General features: G+C 39.0%; 1 protein-coding gene across 1 annotated transcript; it reads right to left on the reverse strand.

The window, feature by feature from the left end:
• Positions 1–5391: 5391 nt before the first annotated feature.
• Positions 5392–6556, reverse strand: LOC103959285 (NDR1/HIN1-like protein 10). The gene has a single exon (XM_009371639.3). It carries the CDS (start codon positions 6303–6305, stop codon positions 5595–5597), a length of 711 nt encoding a protein of 236 aa, XP_009369914.2. The 5' UTR covers positions 6306–6556; the 3' UTR covers positions 5392–5594.
• Positions 6557–20069: the final 13513 nt, after the last annotated feature.

The raw sequence follows: 20069 nt of genomic DNA on the forward strand, positions 1-20069 counted from the left end.
CTTGAACTTGCAAAACTTGTCAAGAATGTAAGATCATGACTTTTTTCATTCCGTAAACTGAAACAGAAAAATAAATAAAGCTACAAAGGGAAAAGAAAACAAAACCCAAGACGGAACCATGACATTCGAGCCATCCTAGCTAAGTATTCCATTAGCGCCTCGTTTGATGCTTGAGCCATCCTAGCTAGTGATGAAACTGACATTTCCATCCCCGGTCGATAGAATTGTTCATGGAACTTTTCGACTAGTTCCTCCCAACTCTAGATGGAATTAGGCGAGATGTTGATGTACCAAGCGAATGCTGAACCTGTTAGCGAGAAGTTGAATAATCGCAGTTTATGGAAGTCGCTATTAACATCTGCACAATGAACCGAGCTACATGTTATAACGAAGACAAGGACAATTCTCCAGCAAAAAGGCTGAAATCTGGGATCTTGAAGCCTTTAGGATATTCGAACTTCTCCACATAAGCCGGGTATGGATGGATGAATTTTGGGAACTTTAGCCCTTTTTTCAGGGCTAAATCGATCATCTTTTGGACCTCGATCATATTGACGGGTATTGTTTCCATTCCCTGGTCGGATTCGTTTGATCGACTGCTTGATCCTCTTCTTTTTTCCAAGTCCATCGGTTGGAGTTGAGTGGATCTTGTCTCAGCTTGCAGTGGCCTACTCTTAAATAGAAGTTGTCAAGGTTGACTAGAGTGTGCATCTTCGAAGGCTTTATTGACCAATAGTTTAAGCAATCTAGTGTGTGTATCACCATTACTTCATATTACCTCGAGCAAATTGTTCATTTTTTGGCCGATCGACTATTCGACCTGTTGAGATTGCTCATCAAGTCGTCTTCGAAGAAACGACCTAGTAGGGGGATCAGAGCCTTCCCCACCATTTTCGTCGCAGTCTTCCACTATCTTTTCGATTAAAATCCCTGTGCTTTTGTTGGGAATTTCTGCGTTGCGAGGCTGGCCGCCGAGACAAACTTCCTTTTCTCGGTGCATTGCACTTGCAGCTTCAGGTGTCACATTTATAAGGGGATTTTGTGCTTGTGACAAATCTTGTCCATGGCCTTGAACTGGCAGGTCGGTCGTTGACTTTCCCATGATTGTTTTCTTTTTTACTGCCCGTGTCTTAATGGTCATGAACTCCGAAGTTTTAGCATTGTGTCCCATTGGGCATGCCAAAATGTTGACCCTAAAAACTACGTCCCTTGGTTGATGTGGGGTGCGCTAACTCGTCGGCCGAGCTCAGCCGAGGAGTAAAATTTATTGATGTTGAGTTGAACGCGCTACTGACTTCTTGATCTTGCAATTGCGATCGAGGAAGGAACACATCTCGGCCTTCGGGTTCTTGAGTCTGAAGACAAGGCTGCTAGTTCTGCGAAGTTCACGAATCATTGGCACCGGGCTCGGTCACGGTGATTATATTCGTAAGAGTATAAGCACGTCAAACCGGCTCCAAATTATACGGACACAGGTACCCAAAAGAGATTTATATCTTAATGGTAAATGTGGTTCGGCCGTCAAAATGCCGAACTTTGAAACTTACTTGTGAGTATCCAATCATAAAATCACTCGGCATTCAATGTGCCGAATGTAGTAACTTGTAATACCTTACTTCATCGACAAGGCTAATAAGATGACCTCTACCAGTAAGGATTCGGAAACCCTTCTCAACCGAGACTTGGATAGGTAACCAATCGGCCTCAACGTAATGCTGTTTATCCAAACTGAAGGTGCTCCTCGATCGACTGATTCTACGGCAACAGTGCTGTTTATCCAAACTGAAGATGTTCGCCGGTTGCCTTCACAGTGCTGTTTATCCAAACTGAAGATGTGTTGGCGGAAAAAGAAAAAAAAAATCTCAAGATGTTTGAGAGGTTTGCGCATGACAGTTTGTGTGTTGAATTGGAGGGGCTTTCAAATGATGCATCCCCCTCCTATTTATAGCAGCCAATCTCATCTTGGCCAAATCAGAACTATACTCAAATTAGGATTCTTCATCCTAGTCCTACTAAGGCTCAGCCAATCCTACTCCTGCTAGGACTTTGAACCAAACTCCTTATTCAGCCACCTTCACTTCTCAAATCTCAGCGTCCTCACTCCATTGAGACTCTTTATCGTACTAGGACTTCGACCCATTCGCTCTTATCCAAATCACTCTTTCTTGCAATAGGACTCGACCACCCTAACTGAGCTGCTTATGACCACTAGACAGCCTATAGTACATTTAGAAAAGTTTTGGGCTAAACATAAACCTACACTCAGCCCAATAATATTATTTTGGGCCCACACACAATGCCACAAGGCAATTAAGTATTCATGATCAGGCTACATCGTAGCCCAAGCAAAGAAAAGAAAACTATAAACTTCTCTTCCTCTTCCCTTCTTTGCCGCAACCCTCCTATGGTTTGATAAGAATTGTGTTTTGTGGCTTTCTAACCCTCCACAAGGAAAATTGATCTCCTTAATATAACCTCACGGCAAGAATTGAAAAGGTTAATAGAAAATGCCAAATAAATGACCACTAATCCTAGTTCCAATGGACTGTTAAGTCTTTATTAAAGAAAATAAAAAAATAATGGAAATAATAAAAACTAATAATTAAGTTCTCTCCTAAAGTCCATTGAATATCATTTCCATGTCCATTTGATCTCCAAAACCGTTACAATTTCATGCATTTGTCTTGGTACAGTTAATTAGTCTATTACCCCACTAAAATTACTCTAGACACCCAAAAAGCTTGTTTTCTACTCTTTTTTTTTAGCATAACTCTGGTATTGAATGCCTATAAATTAAAACAATATAATTTGTGCATTTAACCCATTCATATATACAAAATCCAAAGGAAATCTATGATAATAATATATGAAAATATGCACCCATCAAGTTGAGATGAGAGCATCTCCAATGGAGATCTTACATGGAGTCTCTATAACTATATAGTCCCTATATACAGACAGGGATAAAAAGCTTTCAATGGTTCTGATTAGAAGTTCTCAAAGTATCCCAATATACAGAGACCCATTGAACACCTCAAAGAAATCTTCAAATGTGAGGATTCTATATAGGAACTCAAAAGATGGATCCACTGTTGATTTTGAATAGGAAACAAATCCACCAATGTGTGAATGCTTCACACAGCTTCTTTTTGTTGATAGATGGGTACATTCAAAAGTAAGAATATTATGTGGCACTTTTTATTGAAGGATGGGTGATATTAGCACGTCCACTTGCTTTCAATAAGCGGTAAACAAGTTAATTAATTACCATTTGAGGATTGCAGTTTACCAAATAACGCAGAGTTTTACCAGAAAAGGGCAGTGATCTAAATTAGAAAAACACAATCGTTTAGTATTAATTTTTTAATTAATAGTTAAAAGTATCCCTATCATCAAAAGTTCCAACAGGTTTGCCATTTATCAGATAAGCTCAATATTTTGGCCCGGATAACTATGTAATTTGGTTTGAAGAACCTTGGTGTAATCTTTGATCTTATTACGGAGGATAGTATCTCTTGGTACTCTATTAATGTAGAACACTTTTTTTCCTTTCATCGGGGTTGAAATCCACATCAAGATTTTTATTGAAGCTCATGGTATGCACCCTATCCTCAATGATGTACGTATTTTCTTTATTATCAATTAATATCGTACATTTTCTCAAAAAATATTTTGGCCCGGAGAAAGCAAAAAATTTCGATACTTTCAAATATATCAATGCCCACAATACTACAATGAAATGAACATTAATTTTTAATATTTTAGTCTCTATATTTAGGAATTATACTATGAGGACCTCCCATTGTAGGCGATATGCTTTTAGGCACCCGACTATTCTCATTTAGTTCCTATAAATAAGTCTTCAAAGTTGATGGTGGGAGTCTTAAATAGAGACTCCCATTTGAAATGCTTTGAGAGGTCAGAATCATATTCTTGTTGGAAGAAATTACAGAAAAGAAATAAAATTACGTAATAAACTGCAAGGTAGGGGAAAGCAAATGCAAAAGTTGTAGTTGATTTTGGACATCTCTAGAAGTCGTGAGAAAATGTTCGAAATTAACTTAGGATAGTGCTATCTGCTCACACATTTTTACTTCTCACACACTTCTGTTAATTTTAGATCATCGAATCAAACAGATGAAAAAGATCAATGGCAAAAATTAACAAGCATGTGTAGGAATGAGTGTGAATAGCATTATCCTTAAACTTATTCAAATGCACATTTCTGTTATGCGGTTGGCATCAATTGAAAGCATGAAAGGAAATTGAAGCCGGAGATTATGCCACATGTGGTTTAGATCAAAAGATGATAGTGGCATTGTAGTGCATACGAAGGAAGCCTAGCGAACAACATTCGATGAATAAAGTAGCAGAGATGCTTCCAGGATATAGGTTCTGCAACGGAAATGATTTCCACACCACCATATTCACCCCTTCTATGCCCTACACCATAATTTTGATCCTTTGATTCTCGATTTATTCGAATTAAAGGCCAGAAATGAAGGGCGTTATTAGTCACGGTGTGGATTGGAAGAAGTGCAAACTAAAGAGCTGAAATTTCCAAAATTCAAACCAGGGAGTGGAAACTCAAGTTTAAAATGGCAACAAAAATGTAACTTAGCCTAGTGTATCCTTGACTTAAACACTGAACCACATCAGGCTACTGTAGACACTTCAGAGATTGACTCGACAGTTTGAACTTGATAAACAAAAAAACCGACAACTACACTGATTTGCAAGGATTTCAAAAAGAGGCACGGTCAATCTTCTATTTAAAGAATACACACACAGCTTAATTATAAGATCACAATTCTCATCACAAATCCTAACAGAGCGCTCGTCAAGCCCTTTCTCCAACTTGCTTTCATGGCCCGGTGACAACCAAGACAAAACAAGTAAGACGGGTTTTAAGAAACTTTGTTTCAGTTGGATAGGGTTGCCTTAACCCAATTTCGAATAAATCTACGGGATCGGCTGGCCTCTTAAATTCCACTAGATATGGACTGGAGAATCAAAAGCTCTACTCAGTTATGAATACAGCAAAACAGAGGACATCCATAATTGACCTTAGTATCACGGACCCCCTTCAGGGGCGAATCCCCCGCTTACACACCAGAGATACATCCCCTTGTATCAACATCTGTCATCACGCGAGTTATAACCCTGCTTCTATGTAAAAACCCCAACTGCTACATCTATCTCTACACAATTACCTTGTGAAATGCCACCACACAATTAATCATCCAAGTGCAGCAATCAAACCAGCTCGGCAACCTACCTTAATACGCCTAATGACTCATCTAAACTAGTCGAAACAAATCGACAACCACCATTTTCTCAACATCCGGGCAAGATGTAGTAATTGAAAGGACAAAAACTAAACTTGGTGTCGATAGAACTATCGAAATTTTAACCATCTTAAGCAAAAACAAGAAAAGAATTGAAGTCAAAATATATACAGCAGCTGAACCTAAATTCGTACACTCATCTTAGTTATCATACATGACCACATTTCTCGATCTTAAAATTTGACAATTTAATAACTTTAAACGTGAGAGAAAAATACCATTAACGCCGAACGCAGCGCTCCGTTTTCAAACATACACCTGACAATCTCCTGATCCACCTGCGAGCTTACCCGACCCGCTATTGGAAGAAACCGAAACCGCCACGTCACGGCAGAAAACCCTAAGCAGCCGCCGCCTCAGCCTCCACCCGCCATTCCGAAACTCAACCCTAGCCCAAACCTTGATGTTGAAGCTCACGGTCCCGCTTCCCCTGTCCGTCTCGATTCCGCGCACCACCGGCACGTCCACGAACGAATTCGCCGCCGAGAAGGTGGCGTTGATGAAATTGCGATCCTTCGTCCCCTGAGCGAACGGCTGGGAACGAGTGTCCGATATGAGGCCCCTCCCGTAAAAAATGGAGGACTCGACCTCCTCGTATCGGATACTGAGCTTCTTGTTGGGGTTGTAGACGGAGAAGCCGACGGACCACGTGCCGGTCAAGGACTGCGAGGAGGAGGAGACGTTGAAGTTGGTGAGTGAGAGAGAGTCGACTCGGAAGTCGGGGAGCTTGGGGCGGATGACAAGCCAGATCACAAGCATGATGCAGCCGACGATGACGAAGAGGGCGACCATGGCGCCAACGAAGCGGCGGATGAAGGTAGCGCGTGCGGCGTAGGCGTTGGAGTAGGGGCCTTGAGGTTGGGTGTAGGTGGGGTAGCTGGAGTAAGGTTGGCCGCCATTGGGCTGGGCGTAGGGCGGGGCTGGGTAGCCGGTGACGGGTCTAGAAGGGTCGGTCATTAGGGTTTGAAGATTTGTGGGGAATTAGGGATTTGGGAGGCTTATCAGTTTTGTGGGGGAAGAGAAATGGAATTCACTGGCACCGGTGTTGATAAAGTGGTTCAGGAATTTGATTAAAGGAAGGAATTTGTTTGAGGAATTTTCTTTCTCCTGTACAAGGCATTTAAATTAAAAAGTAACCTAGATTAACAAACTTAGGCCACAAGCTCAAGGATATCTACTCCCAAGCTATGATATCAAATTGCCACGCTGCGAACTCGGGGTTGATGGAAAAAGAACCTTGTGGTGGTTGGTGACGCACTTCGATATATACGTTGATGCTAAAATCGATGCATGTTGTTTAACATTTAAAAGATGACAAAGTCATAACATCAAAGTAGTGTGTTCAAAACTACTAATAATCGACCCTTCTATTTCAAGTGGTGTGTACAAAAACTACTAATGACAAATCCAAGTCTACATTTGTACACTTGGAAGATGACGAAGTCATAAGAGTACGTAGCGTATGATTTGTGCAGGATTCAGATGGTGGTTGTGCAAGGCAGAGAAGAACTCGATCCGAGTGGGTCTCGGGTCTGGAATTTGTCAAAAAACATTATTGTAGTCGATCCGGTGCAGAACGGTGCGAGGTGTTGTGCAGGATGCAAACTAGGTGCAAAAGTATGGGACAAGAACAAATGACGAACAATATAAATAGCGAAAGACGACGAACAATCGACAAATTGATACGAAACTGATACCTAGCAAACAGACAAACAAAACTAATACAAACACATTTACACCTATCAAGAGCATATTAAATCTCGAATGATCAAACATGCTCTGATACCAAGTTGAAAATCAGAGTACGCTAACGAGCATACGAACAAACTACGAAGATTTTTTATTAATGAAGAAACAAAGAAAGTCGAGGAGGCTACAAACTGAAAGGACTACATTGTGTCTAACTTGTTATTAGATGGAGTTACAAAGTACCATATATATAGAAAACTAACCTGAAAGGAAACGAAACCCTAAAGCGAACGGGCTAAGCCTAAAACACCAAACATTAAAATAAACCTAAATACTAATATTTTCCAACACAATGATTGTCTTCGTGGATCAAATAGACCATGAGAGTCACCTAGTTAGATGTCATGGTTACCTAAGTCTATGTACTATTTATGAGAGAACCTTTTATGTTGCTTGTAATAAATTTAAGTATATATTTAATTCCTCCTCCCCTCTTTACAAAATAAACTAACTACCAATTTCATAGATGATGCATCGGCAGAAACCCCTTTCCACCATTTGTTAAACAAGTTCCATTGCTCTTGATGTCTCATTGTTATTGATAAACCCTTGGATGATTATGTTATAGGTCCAACCATTTGGAGAACAACCTTTCTCTTTCGTTTCTTTAAGCAACTTTTCCACTTCGGTTGTTACCTCTCAGTTACAAAATCCACTGATGCGTATATTGTAAGTCCTGACGTAAGGCTGAAGTCCTTAAAATGATAAACTGCTAAAGAGATCCTTTGTAAATTCAACTTTCCCATCAATGAACAAGCATTCAATAAGAATATTGTAACTCACGATATTTGCGTGGACGGAGCCGCCTTAAGCCCAGCGGCCAGCAGGGGCAGATGCCTCTACTCAGTTTTTTGTAAAAAAAATGTACTCTTTGAGTTGCTTATGATATTAGCATTAACTTCCATGTGCCACTGCTATCGTTGAAAGAGCATTTTCGATCATGAAATTTCTGAAGATTGATTGAGAAATTAGATAACAGATCAATGAATGAATGATAACATGATTATTTTTATTGAGAGAGACATTTTTTTATGGTAGTGGTAATGAAGTTGTCATGCAACGCTTTCAAAACATGAAAGCACGACAAGAGATATGAAAAAACTTATGGATTAATATATAAGTGTTTTGTTTAGTACATTCTTGAACTTTATAATTTGTGAGTTTGTTTCTTGAGGATGCCCCAATTCATGTAGATCTCTAGCTTTGTCCCTGGATATCTGGATCCAATTAATATCTTGCCTTTCATCTCTCTTAACAACTTCAATGCCTTAAAAAGTTGTTGGTATTTACACAGGCCATCCATTTAAACAGTAAGTTTGAACATTAGGAAGTTGGTCACAAGCTTGCATTTGAGAGAACAAGTTATGTGCATCTTGAATTCTCCCCACCATCTATAAGAGTATTATAACAAACAACATATGGAACGAATCCTCTACGAGGCATTTCCAGAAAAAGCATATAGGTATCATCTGTCCATTTATGCTTACAATTGCCATTTATTAGTATGTTATAACTATGAGAATCATGCAGCCATGTAGGCCTTGCTAAGAATTACTTTAAAAACCTTTTTCGCCACGTCCATTTCTCCTCATAAGCAGTAACCATCCACACTGTTCTAAAAACCTCCGCCTAGGCGCTAGGCAGTTAGCCACCTCCCTGATTAATGCCTAAGGTTTGAAAATTAAGAAAAGGCGCTTAGCCTACTAAGGCACATGCCTAGACACTCGCCTAGCACGCCCAGACCTGCCTAGGTTGCGATTCACTTAGATAGAAAATAGATAATTTTCATTTTGCATTTTATTTTTTTCCAATAAATTGTAATAGACTTGTTAAATACTTAAATGAACACACATTATATGCTTGTTCCCCATGTTTTCATTATGTTCCAATAGCTAATAATATATATATATATATATATATCATTCTATTTCATATTTTATGATGAAATTATATATATTTTAAGTATAAACAAACACTTATTTACACGAAATATAATAGATTTAATTAAATCCACCTAATCAGCCTAGGTGCCTGCCTAGACCCCACCTCGCCTCGCCGCCCGACTAACGCCTAGCGTCTTAAGCAAATTGTAAGTAACCTTATCAGGTTTAATATTCTTTGAATCATTGTTTCAACAATGCTTCTTGCTTCCCCAGCCAACCCCTCTTTACAAAATGAATCAACTAACACATTGAAAGTGCGCACATTAGGAAAGATATTTTTGCTCACCATTTCATTCCACAATCTCGTCGCTTATTTCCACTCCCCGAATTTGCAAACTCCATGAATCAAATAGTTATATGTAACAATGTCAGGGGAAATTTCTTTGCATAACATTTTTGATTTGGTTATACAAAGAGATGGCTGCAAGTAATGTTTCAACTTTGCTACTTGACCCAAGAGTTTGTTGAAAGGTACAACGGAAGGTAGAGGATGCCATTGAAGCATTTTGTTGAACACATTAAGAGAACACAATTTTGTAAAAAGTCAATGGACTAGTATTTTATGTGACATGTTATACATATCACACAATTTTGTAATCGTGGTCTTTTATAATTTGTCTCTAAAACATTGTAATAAATGTGTTTTATGATGCCAATATTTAATGAATTTGGGATCCCTTACAAAATAAAGAATAAACAGAGAGAATATAAACATGAAAGAGGTATAAGATATTCTCTTAGGCTATGCCAATGTTATGTTTATACTAAAATTTATATATTTATTTGTCAAACATTAAGATTTAGCCTCATGTTGTGGCCTATATTTAACTGAGGGGTGTGGCATGGAGAGAAAGGGGGTGAAGAATAGACTTGAGGAATTATGTGTTAATTCCCCAGTCCTTGTGCCTATATTTATAGTAATATGGAGGAGAAAAACCTGCTCTCCAAGTAATACAACGTCTACTAGGAAAGATCTTCTAGATCCCAAAGGATTCCTAATCTATCTCTACTTAGGATTTACACAATCACAATATGTATTAGAACATATGCCACATCACTCCCCCTTGACTGTGCAAATACTCAAGTAGATAACGCATCATATCTTCAAGCAAATGTAGAGGTAGTTGATGAAGTCATCTCCTCTAGTTGGCACAATTAATGAATATGAGTCTCAAAACAAATAGAAGAATGCATGGGTGATAAAACTCACAAAACCTCACTATGAAAAAACCCAAGATAGGACAAAAGCCTATAGTCAAAGGAGAAAAATGAGTAGTTGCATTAAGTCAAAACTAAACATCTTCGGGACGCAAGTAGAATGTACATAAGGGTATAACCAACCCAGGATAGATGCCTCATCAAAACCTAGTCAGGTAGCAAAAACCCAGTGGGAAAAATGCTCCTAAGCGTAGGAAAAAATAGTACATTAAGGTTAAGTGAGTATATTTCTGGATACTCCCCCTGAGTTTGACAATACTTCCAAATGAAACTACAAGCATCGCAAGTGAGAAAGTTACGCAAACCAATTCCTCAAACAAGCTTCTGGAAGGTAGACTTCGACAGTGACGTCGGAAAGTATGTCTGGCATCGGACTACTTAACTTCAATCTTCTGATGCACATGCTAATATAGACACAATATGCTTGGCGTTGACTTGTTGGGATGTATCATGATCTGGTCGATATATATGGCGTTGTCTTCATGGATTGTTGTTGGGACTTAATGGTGGATGAAAATTGTAGGGAGTTTGAATATGTTCAACAAGAGTTCTCAACCATATATTTCATGTGATGAGATATAGTGAGTCTTGGAACGATTCAAAGGTTTCGTAACTAAAGGTCTATCTACTTGACCTCCAAGATATTGCGGTGTTCCTTAACGGTAAAGACATAACCATTCGAGAACGTACCTTGTGCGGTCAGATAGATAGTCAGATTCAGTGAATCCCACAATGTAGGCATCATTCTAAAGATTAATGAGGGTGTGATCTATTCTGATATGCATAAAGATAGATAAGCCCAAATCCGTAGTAATGGAAAAACATCTTTAACACCAAATTTGGTGGTGGCGTGTAGGCGCAGTGCTGTTTTATGCCAAAAGATTATCAGCATATAAGATGTCCAATCTAGTGCATTGAGCTAAGTACAACAAACGCCAATTATACTTAGACATGGTTGTCTCACATTCCAATATGGAACCTTATGATCCATATCCTCCTTAAAGGTCTTATTTGCATCTAGCGTACATGTGATTAAGGTATACTCGGACGTAACACCTTTTGAGTCTAGTTCGACTGGTGGACCAGAATACCATTAGAACTAGCTCGAAACTTCAAGTCAAGGTAATGTCGAGTTTTCCCAAGATCATTCATCTTAAAATCCAACTTTAGGTGCAAGTCATTTTTCTCAACTCTAGTAATTTTGGATTTTGTAAACGCAAAGGCATATATCCCTAACTGATCAAATATTCACTTAGACGGGTATACCATATCTGCCCGGATAGTTCTGCATCCGCAAAGTGAAGGCCTCTTGAGAACTAAGAGGGTGTTCTTGTGGTATAGAACTATTTGAATCAGTACATGTAAGTCATTTAGAAACTTCATGTAGGTTTCGTATCAAGATCCCAGAGATACTACAACCACGTTTGTAATGCTGCAATCAATCACATGGTTTATGAGAGAAACCTTGCACCACTAGGCATCATATCGCGTTATTTCATTCATCTCATTCGTCATCAATTGATTCTTTTAGTTGACCAATCAGTTCTACGTTGACACTAATCAACATAACATGGTTTGTTATCGTCGTTTTTCATTTATGTTGATAGTTACCATATAAATGAAACATCATCTATGATAATCTCATTCCAATTCCATATCCCATCCAAACTAGTATACTAGACCAAGAACCTCAAGTCTCGGCTCTGGAGTAATCCAGATTTAATCTCATGAGATGGAAGTGATTGAGATAATCAAGGGGCAGATTCGTACATGCCACGTTCCTCTACTTTTGGGGAAATGAATCCTCGAATTGAGTGATCTACCACACTTCTGGCTTAGGATAGATTGATTGGCTAACCGCCAATGTACGAGGGTTTGCCACAGTAGTGGCATTCCTGCTTTCGGGGATGAAGGTCCGTCATACATTTGGTACATTCATCTTTGCATACACATTTACAGCTGGTATATGTGATCTCGTCATGTTTGTTAGATCAAAGGAAGCATCTGGTTATACTCTGACGATTTAGATTGGGATCGAGATGAGACATAGCAGGGACGTCCACGATAATTCACATCATTCTTTAGGAATGTTGATGTTTTTATTTCTCCCTAATGGTGGGAAGACTATCTCATAAAATTGACAATCTGCAAAATGAGTGGTAAAGATATTGCCTATCAAAAGGTTCTAAGTAACAAATATTAGAAAGAGAATCATAACCGACATAGATTTCCATCCTTCTCTGATGACCCATTTTATTTGTACGTAAGGGTAACACAAATGGCACATAGACCACACAAACAAAGACACGCAGATTTGATATGTCGAATTCATATCTGGTAACCAACTAATACACGCTTTATAAGGTTGGGTCATGATGGGCCTCAGGCGGACTAACATGGTTGCTTGTAATATTGCATGGCCCTAAACAAAGATCGAGAACTTGGTACATATGACCAACCGATCGCACAATCATTTGAAGGCGTTTAATGAATGCTTCTGCTGGGTCATTCTGGGTATCAACATGAGGTACTAGATGTCCAACTTCAAAACCTTACCGACATGCAATATCCATCAATAGTTTTCAATGTAAATTCTCCAACTTATTTAATCAAATTGATTTGATCAGATAATCAGGATGGTGAGCCCTGAGCTTGTTAATCTGAGCCACCAGTGTGGAGAAGGCAGCTTGTGGACAACAGCCACACGTGTGACCAACGTGTAGAAGCATCAACCAATACCGTAAGGTATCTAAATGGTTCGCATGGTGGTTGAATCAGTCCACAAAAGTCCCCTTGAATCCTTTGTAGAAAAGATGAAGGGTGCTAAGACATGATACGCTTCTAGGTATGATGTCCTACTTCTGGAAAAAGAATGCCCAAAACTGCTCATCACAGATCATCCTAGATATCCCAAACATACATCCATAGTGAATATTTCTTTGGAATCTCGGGCTTTTAGCCGGCCACATAGTGGGCCTGAATGGGTGTAATCCATTCGTTAAGCGTTCCATCTTCTCTAGAATATGCTTCTAGCTATATTCGTAGGAAGTGCAATATGGTAAAATACGAAGGAATCTTACTCCATTTTCTACATTGGTTTCAATATGGTAATAATACTCTCGAATATCCCTAAAGCTCAAAAAGGCATTCTTATGGAACGAAATGAGTATAAGGCTTCCCTTTATGGTAAAATTAGTACCATTGGACAATATAGGGCAGTGCTACGCCCCACAATCAAGTATGATAAGCCTGAAAGGTTGTCAGGGGATGATTAGGTATGAAGTTAGCATAGAACCAAACTGCTAACTTCCCCACAAAACATACCTAAGCATGAGTAAATTGTATTAGTCACATGTGGTAATTTTCGTTAATTAACTCTTATTTGAGAATAATCGTGACATCCAAACACCAATCTTAAATTCAAGACCAAAATAAATTATTCACAAAGTAAACCAAATATACAAGGGGGTTCGGCCAATACGGTCTTCCATGTCAAATTTTGCTAGCCAAATGTGTTAGGTGGAGCAAAATTAGTCTCACAGATTGACTATGGGAATGATACTCCTCAACAATATTGGTAAAAACACAAAAAAGTGCATAACCAATGATCTATTCCGTCAAAATGAAGTTAGATTCTACAGGGTTGAGGTTCTTGAATACTATTCCGTATTCTTGAAGTTCTTAGGTCTTATGTGCCAAGGAATATGCTTCGGGCATGATACCACCTCTTGGCAGGCCCAGATTCTACCATAGGTTGTAAAACAAACTCAAAATTAGATTGTATGAGAGAGAGAAAGAGAGAGAGAGAGAGAAACAGACAGACCCAAACTTGGGTTCAGTAGGCTCCAGCCAAAACTGGAGGGGTCTGTTCAGTAGCCTCTGCCAAAGTAGTGCAAACCGTCCAGTGCACCTTTGCCAAAGCAGAGCATGCAAGTCGAAATTGGGTCTACACAGTTCGGTACTTCTCAGCCGAATTGTTGGGGTACCTTTCTCTCATAAGTGTGGTAGTAATCAGATCTAAGAATTTGGTAAACTTCCACTCTCTATACTGCTACTTTAAGAGTAATTTAGATATTGAAGGATAAGAAAGATTTTCTTCTAGTCGAAATTCAATCTAAGATAAACTTCAAAATTGTACCTATTCATGGACGTAAAAAGGTTTCAATCATATTTTGCTTCGGGCAAGAATTCATCTTTGCATGATTTGAAACGGTCCATAGTGAGTCAAAGAGCCATGAAGTCTTCGGTAGTGAGGTACTTCCATTTGATATGCTTCAGGCATAAGTTTTCGAATGAAGATTATGGCGGAGGCTTATTCAGCTCTTCCACACCATAACTAGCTACAATGATTTCACAACGAGTCGTAGTCAAATGGGATGTCACGTCTTGTATCTACATAAAGTAGTTTCTTGTTCGAAACTTCCAAATCAATGAAATTGAACTTGTTACAGTTCGACATTATGCTGAATGGAGAAAACAAGAATGTGATTGGTGTTTTAGGAAATAAAATTTCCATAAACATCAAAGTTAGAATATTTAGGGTCTAAGACATGGTTTGGTTTAAACAGATTTAAGCATGGAGAACTTCAGGTCTCAACATGAATGTTGTGCGTTAAGAAACTTCAGGTTTCTATGACACTTTTCGGAAGTATGAACTTCAAGTTCATAATACCTGCAAACAAACGCAATATATACAAGACAAAAATATGTAACAAATAAATGCATGTAGGTCATCAGGGCTTATGATATTGATTTAATTAATTATTGGCCTTCGGGCCAATGAGAAGAATTAGGAGAAAAATATAAACCCAATAAAGCCTAAAAACGTTTAGGCTATTAAAATTGATGGCCCAAAATGGACCAAAGCCAACGAGTTTTTTTTTTTTAGGTAAAAAAAATAGAACCGTGAAAGTTAGGAGGTCCAAGCCCAAAAAATTGGGTGGGAAAGGCCAACACAAATGCACATATATGGGCTATAGATGCAGGCCTAGATGGCGAGGTCCAAATAGGGCATTATCTTATGTATCACGGACACGGATGCACCAACACAGAGGCTGGGATCTAGTGTGTTGCAATGCAGGGAATCCTTAATAGCCATGTGGGTTGGGTTCCCCTGCGGTGTGGACATGGGAACACTAGAGACCAATTAGGCTGGTGTTGTGTAGGCTGAGCGAAGGGTAGCGATTTGTGAGTGCAAGCCCTATTACAGGCCGACGTGATCCAGGCCCAAAGGGCCGTAAGTTTAATCCAAGCAGGAATCCTAACCATGCTGGGAGGGTTCACCGAGGAAGAAAATTGGAGTTGGTGTTTCTGGTGACAAAGTCTTGGTCGGGAAACCTCGAGAGTGAAGTGCGATGTATGGTGGTTCATTGAAGAACCGATCTCAACGACGAAGGAGAATCCTTGACGTCAAGAAAAGGTAGAACCAAGGGGATTCGATTCAGGAAATTTTTAATTTTGATGAATTTCAACCGGACAAGGGACGTCATCGAAGACAATGGTGCAAACACCAAAAAGGACACGACTACATGTCGTGATGTCCAGAAAAAAAAGGGAAAAGTCGTGGGCTCGGCTTCCGGCGAGGCTAGGTTTTCTGGGTTAGGCATGATGCCAAATGTCATTATTTTCTTGGGTTCTCAGCACAACAGAGTTGTGCTCCAGTGCATTACAGCTCCATGTCTCGCATAGTGACGAGGCTCAAAGCCTGTAGCTCACAAGTTGGGGTCTAGAAACCCTAATTTTTTTTCAATGTTTTATTCAATTCAATTATATGCTTATATAGTTTAATGCTAATCTATATATAATTTCATGCAATATCAATTCACATAATTTAAAATTATGAGTATAATGCATAACAATTTATGTAGAATCTCAAATTCGAAAAATGTGAAGTTAGGGCATGCATTATGGTGAATGTTCTTGCTATCAAGGCTGCGAGAATATAGAGATAAAAACCGTTGCTTTGGAAGAACCTGATTGCGTGATGATATTGCTGAACTGGTTTGATGCAAAAAATTCTTTCTTTAATTTCGGCTTTCCATCTTCAAAGCTTGTATGCATTATGGTGAATGTTCTTGCTATCAAGGCTGCGAGAATATAGAGATAAAAATCATTGCTTTGGAAGAACCTGATTGCATGATGATATTGCTAAACTGGTGTGATGCAAAAAATTCTTTCTTTAATTTCGGCTTTCCATCTTCAAAGCTTGTATCACATTCCATACAAGGAAAATAAATTGAATCAATAAAAGCATATGAATTCAATAAAATCAAACTTTAATCAATTAAAAATAATTGAAATGTAATACTCCCTTGATTGAAGACGAATAAATTCTCTTTAGCAAAGCATGAAGAATGTGTTGATAACGTGTTGTGGCCTATATTTAATTGAGGGGTACGGCATGGAGAGAAAGAGGGTAGAGAATAGACTTGAGGAATTGTGTGTTAATTCCCTAGTCCTCGTGCAGTTATTTATAGTAATAAGGAAGAGAGAAACTTGCTCCCCAAGTAATACAAAATCTATTAGGAAATATCCTCTAGATCCCAAAGGATTCCTAATCTATCTCTACTTAGGATTTACGCAATCACAATATGTATTAGAACATATGTCACAACACCTCAAATATTTTTGTTCGCTTAACTTCTTTTTTTTTTTTTTTTTTTTTCAAATAATATGTCTAATGGTTATCGTAAAATTTTTTTTTATAATGAATATTGTAACCTAAAATTGTTCAAATTTCGAATAAGTATGAAAATTCACGAATTCTACATACTCCCAACATCTTCATGCACGCACAAAACATATGAAACACACACCAAACTTAGAGTTTGTGGCACCTTGAAAAATTTAGAAGTGGGATGATAAACTTTGGAATATTTGTAAGATGAAAATGATTTGTGACGATGTTTGAACAATTAGATGGGTCTAAGACCTGTAACCAGGTCAGTCTTCTGGTGAAGTATATTGCCAGCAAGTCTTCTTACAATACAAAAAGAATCCATTACTAGGGCACCGCCAAACACCAACAGAAATGAAAAGAAATATGAAATCTTGTAGGCTTATGATGAAAAAAAATCAAACTAAACACAATACTTTTGCTGATTTTGAAGACTATTAAAACCTATGAAGAAATTGATTGCATACTGATTGAAGAGAAAATTGTTAAAATCTGTAAGGAATTGAAGAAGAGTGAGAGGTTGCCAATTGGATTGATTTTTTTTTTCTTCTAAAAAGGTTCTCAACGGCAGCCACTCTTGTGGAGGCCGGAAAAAACTCACTAAGGCATTTCAGCATCCCCTCGCCACCATTGTGCGATTCACCAGCATGATAGGTTGTTGTTTGGATTGATGGCATGTGAGGTAAAATGATCAAACTTCAAACCCCATTGCACAGCTTACATGGCAGGCGTTTTATTATGAGTGCTGCTAAGCCCATCTCATTATCTTATTTCTCCACCCATTTTATTTTTTTACCTAGCAGAAAAAGTTGGAAAAAGAAAAATACTCTGTTCTCACCCACCATTATTCCTAATACCCTACTTCGCTCATGTGATATCACATGGCATCGAGAACAAGTTTGAACCCCGCTGCTAGGAATAGATTGTCCTCCTTCTTATAGGCTGATTTAGTTTTATGCCGGGGACCGTTCATGGCTTAATTTGCTAGAGCGTGTACAACTTGGCATTTCCATGTGATATGAGAAAAGAGTACAACTTGGCATTTCTATGTGATTTGAGAAAAGTGTATTTTATGAAAATGGTGAGGCAAGTTTGGAAACCCCAGCTCCTCTGCAGTGCCGCACCAACTCCTAACGCCCCATCCGGGTCCCAACCATCGCAACACCACCATGCTAGCAAAATGGGAAATGAGAGAGAAGGGATTGGAAGGAGAGATAATTCAAAGCCATAGATCTTATGAAGCAAATGGATGATGATGGAGGCAAATCCTATAGCGGAGCCTATTGCGTTTGTAAACACGAAAAATTCCTGAAACAAGAAACAAGAATACGTGTACAAAATATATTTTTGTATTAATGATTTTGGGGTTACAATCTCTTTGTAATTTGGTCCTCTGATTCTATCTTCGTAGGGTGTAGGTTTGTGGATGAGTTGTTGATCCAAAGGGCCGTCGGGGCTTGATCTAAGGATGAACAGTTGATGAATGGATCTTCAAGGGGCGTTGGGCTTGATCTTGAAGAATGGGTGTATGAGTTTGTTGAGGTTGTTGATCCAAAGGGCCATTGGGGCTTGATCTTAGGATGAACGGATGATGAATGATGAACACTTTCTTCTAGGGGCCGTCGGGGCTTGATCTTGAGTTGGTGGGAGTTCTTCAAGGGCCGTTGGGGCTTGATCTTGAAGGAGAATTTGACGAAGAACGAAGAGTGCTTTCTTGATCCTTCGGAATTTGCTTGAGAGCTTTAGAGTTTCAAGGCTTCAAGGTTTTGGTGTAATGTCAATTTCTCTTTTCTTTCCTTCTTCAAAATGAATGCCTTGGCTTCTATTTATAGAATTCCAAAACTTGATTTTTGGATTTAAATAATCAAATGAAATAAATCATTTCTGCCAGGTATTGACACGTGTCCTATTTGATGACTTTTCCAATTTATTTCGATTTTTCGTTGAGTCACACGCTACATGTAAAATTTATGTGACACGTGAGCGTTGAAATTTTAATTATTGGTCAACATTCATTTCACCGAAATTTTGATGTCTACAAATGCCCCCACTTCAAGGCGCGTCGTAGACATGTGCTTGTCACGTGTAGAAGATGCGTTTTGAAGTCCCTTAATGTAGATGTCAACCCAAGGGCCGTCGAGGCTTGATCTTGAATTGGGCTGGAAATTTCTTCAAGGGCCATCGAGGCTTGATCTTGAGCTAGGCTGGAGGATTCTTTTGGTCTCCTCCGAAGGTCTGAACTTACTCCTTTTATCTGGAGTTGAATTTGATTCAAGGGTGGTGAACATTTCATTTTGAATCGGACTTGTGATTTCTTCAAGGGCCATTGAGGCTTGATCTTGAATTGGAAATAAGACCATGAGTGGTTTCAGGATTCAGACACATGGCAGGGAAGCACGAGGTGGAGGTGATAACCTGTTTCTTTGTTCAATCTTTCCAATTCGTATTGAAGAGTACGAATTAGAAAGATTGATTTTTTATTGTCACTTGTCTTAGCTGTTCTCCAAGCAGATGTGGTCCCTTCTCTGGAAGTGTATCAACCGTTGAAGATGATTACTCGAGAGCAATGCTAGGTAAGCAACCAGGGAATAGGTTCCAGGTAGTCGGTTCCAGATTGGCAGACTGACTCCAAGTGCCGGCTGATTGCTCTTTTCACTTTCCATGCGAGTAAGAACAAGGACAAAGGAAAGGACATGGAGAAAGCATGATATAAGATACCTTTGCTTTTGAAGAAGCAGCGAATGAATCAGCACATATATTTGTTGTGCTTGTCTCCACATGCTTCGATGTATCATTTTCACTTGCCTTACTTGCTCCCTTTGCAGAAGTGGTATTTCCTTATGCAGGTTTGGCATCTTCTCTTGTAGTATTTGTCCTCTAATACAGGAGTGGAATGCAAATCTTGCATTTGAATGGACCATCACTTCTTGGTGGCAGCACAAGTTTGAGTGGAGGTTCCGACATATTGCTTTCTCTATCCTTGTCTTGGCAGGTGAGAACAAGGGCAAAGGAAAAGACAGGGAAAAAGCATAATATGAGATACCTTTGTTTTCACCCTTGATGATATGAGATACTTTTGCTTTTGAAGAAGCAGCGAATGAATCAGCACATATATTTGTTGTGCTTGTCTCCACA

Source organism: the organism of the source record quoted next, unplaced genomic scaffold (genome assembly GCF_019419815.1).
Source record: "Pyrus x bretschneideri cultivar Hongxiangsu unplaced genomic scaffold, Pyrus_bretschneideri_v1 Contig67, whole genome shotgun sequence".
In the NCBI taxonomy this organism is placed as follows: Eukaryota; Viridiplantae; Streptophyta; class Magnoliopsida; order Rosales; family Rosaceae; genus Pyrus; species Pyrus x bretschneideri.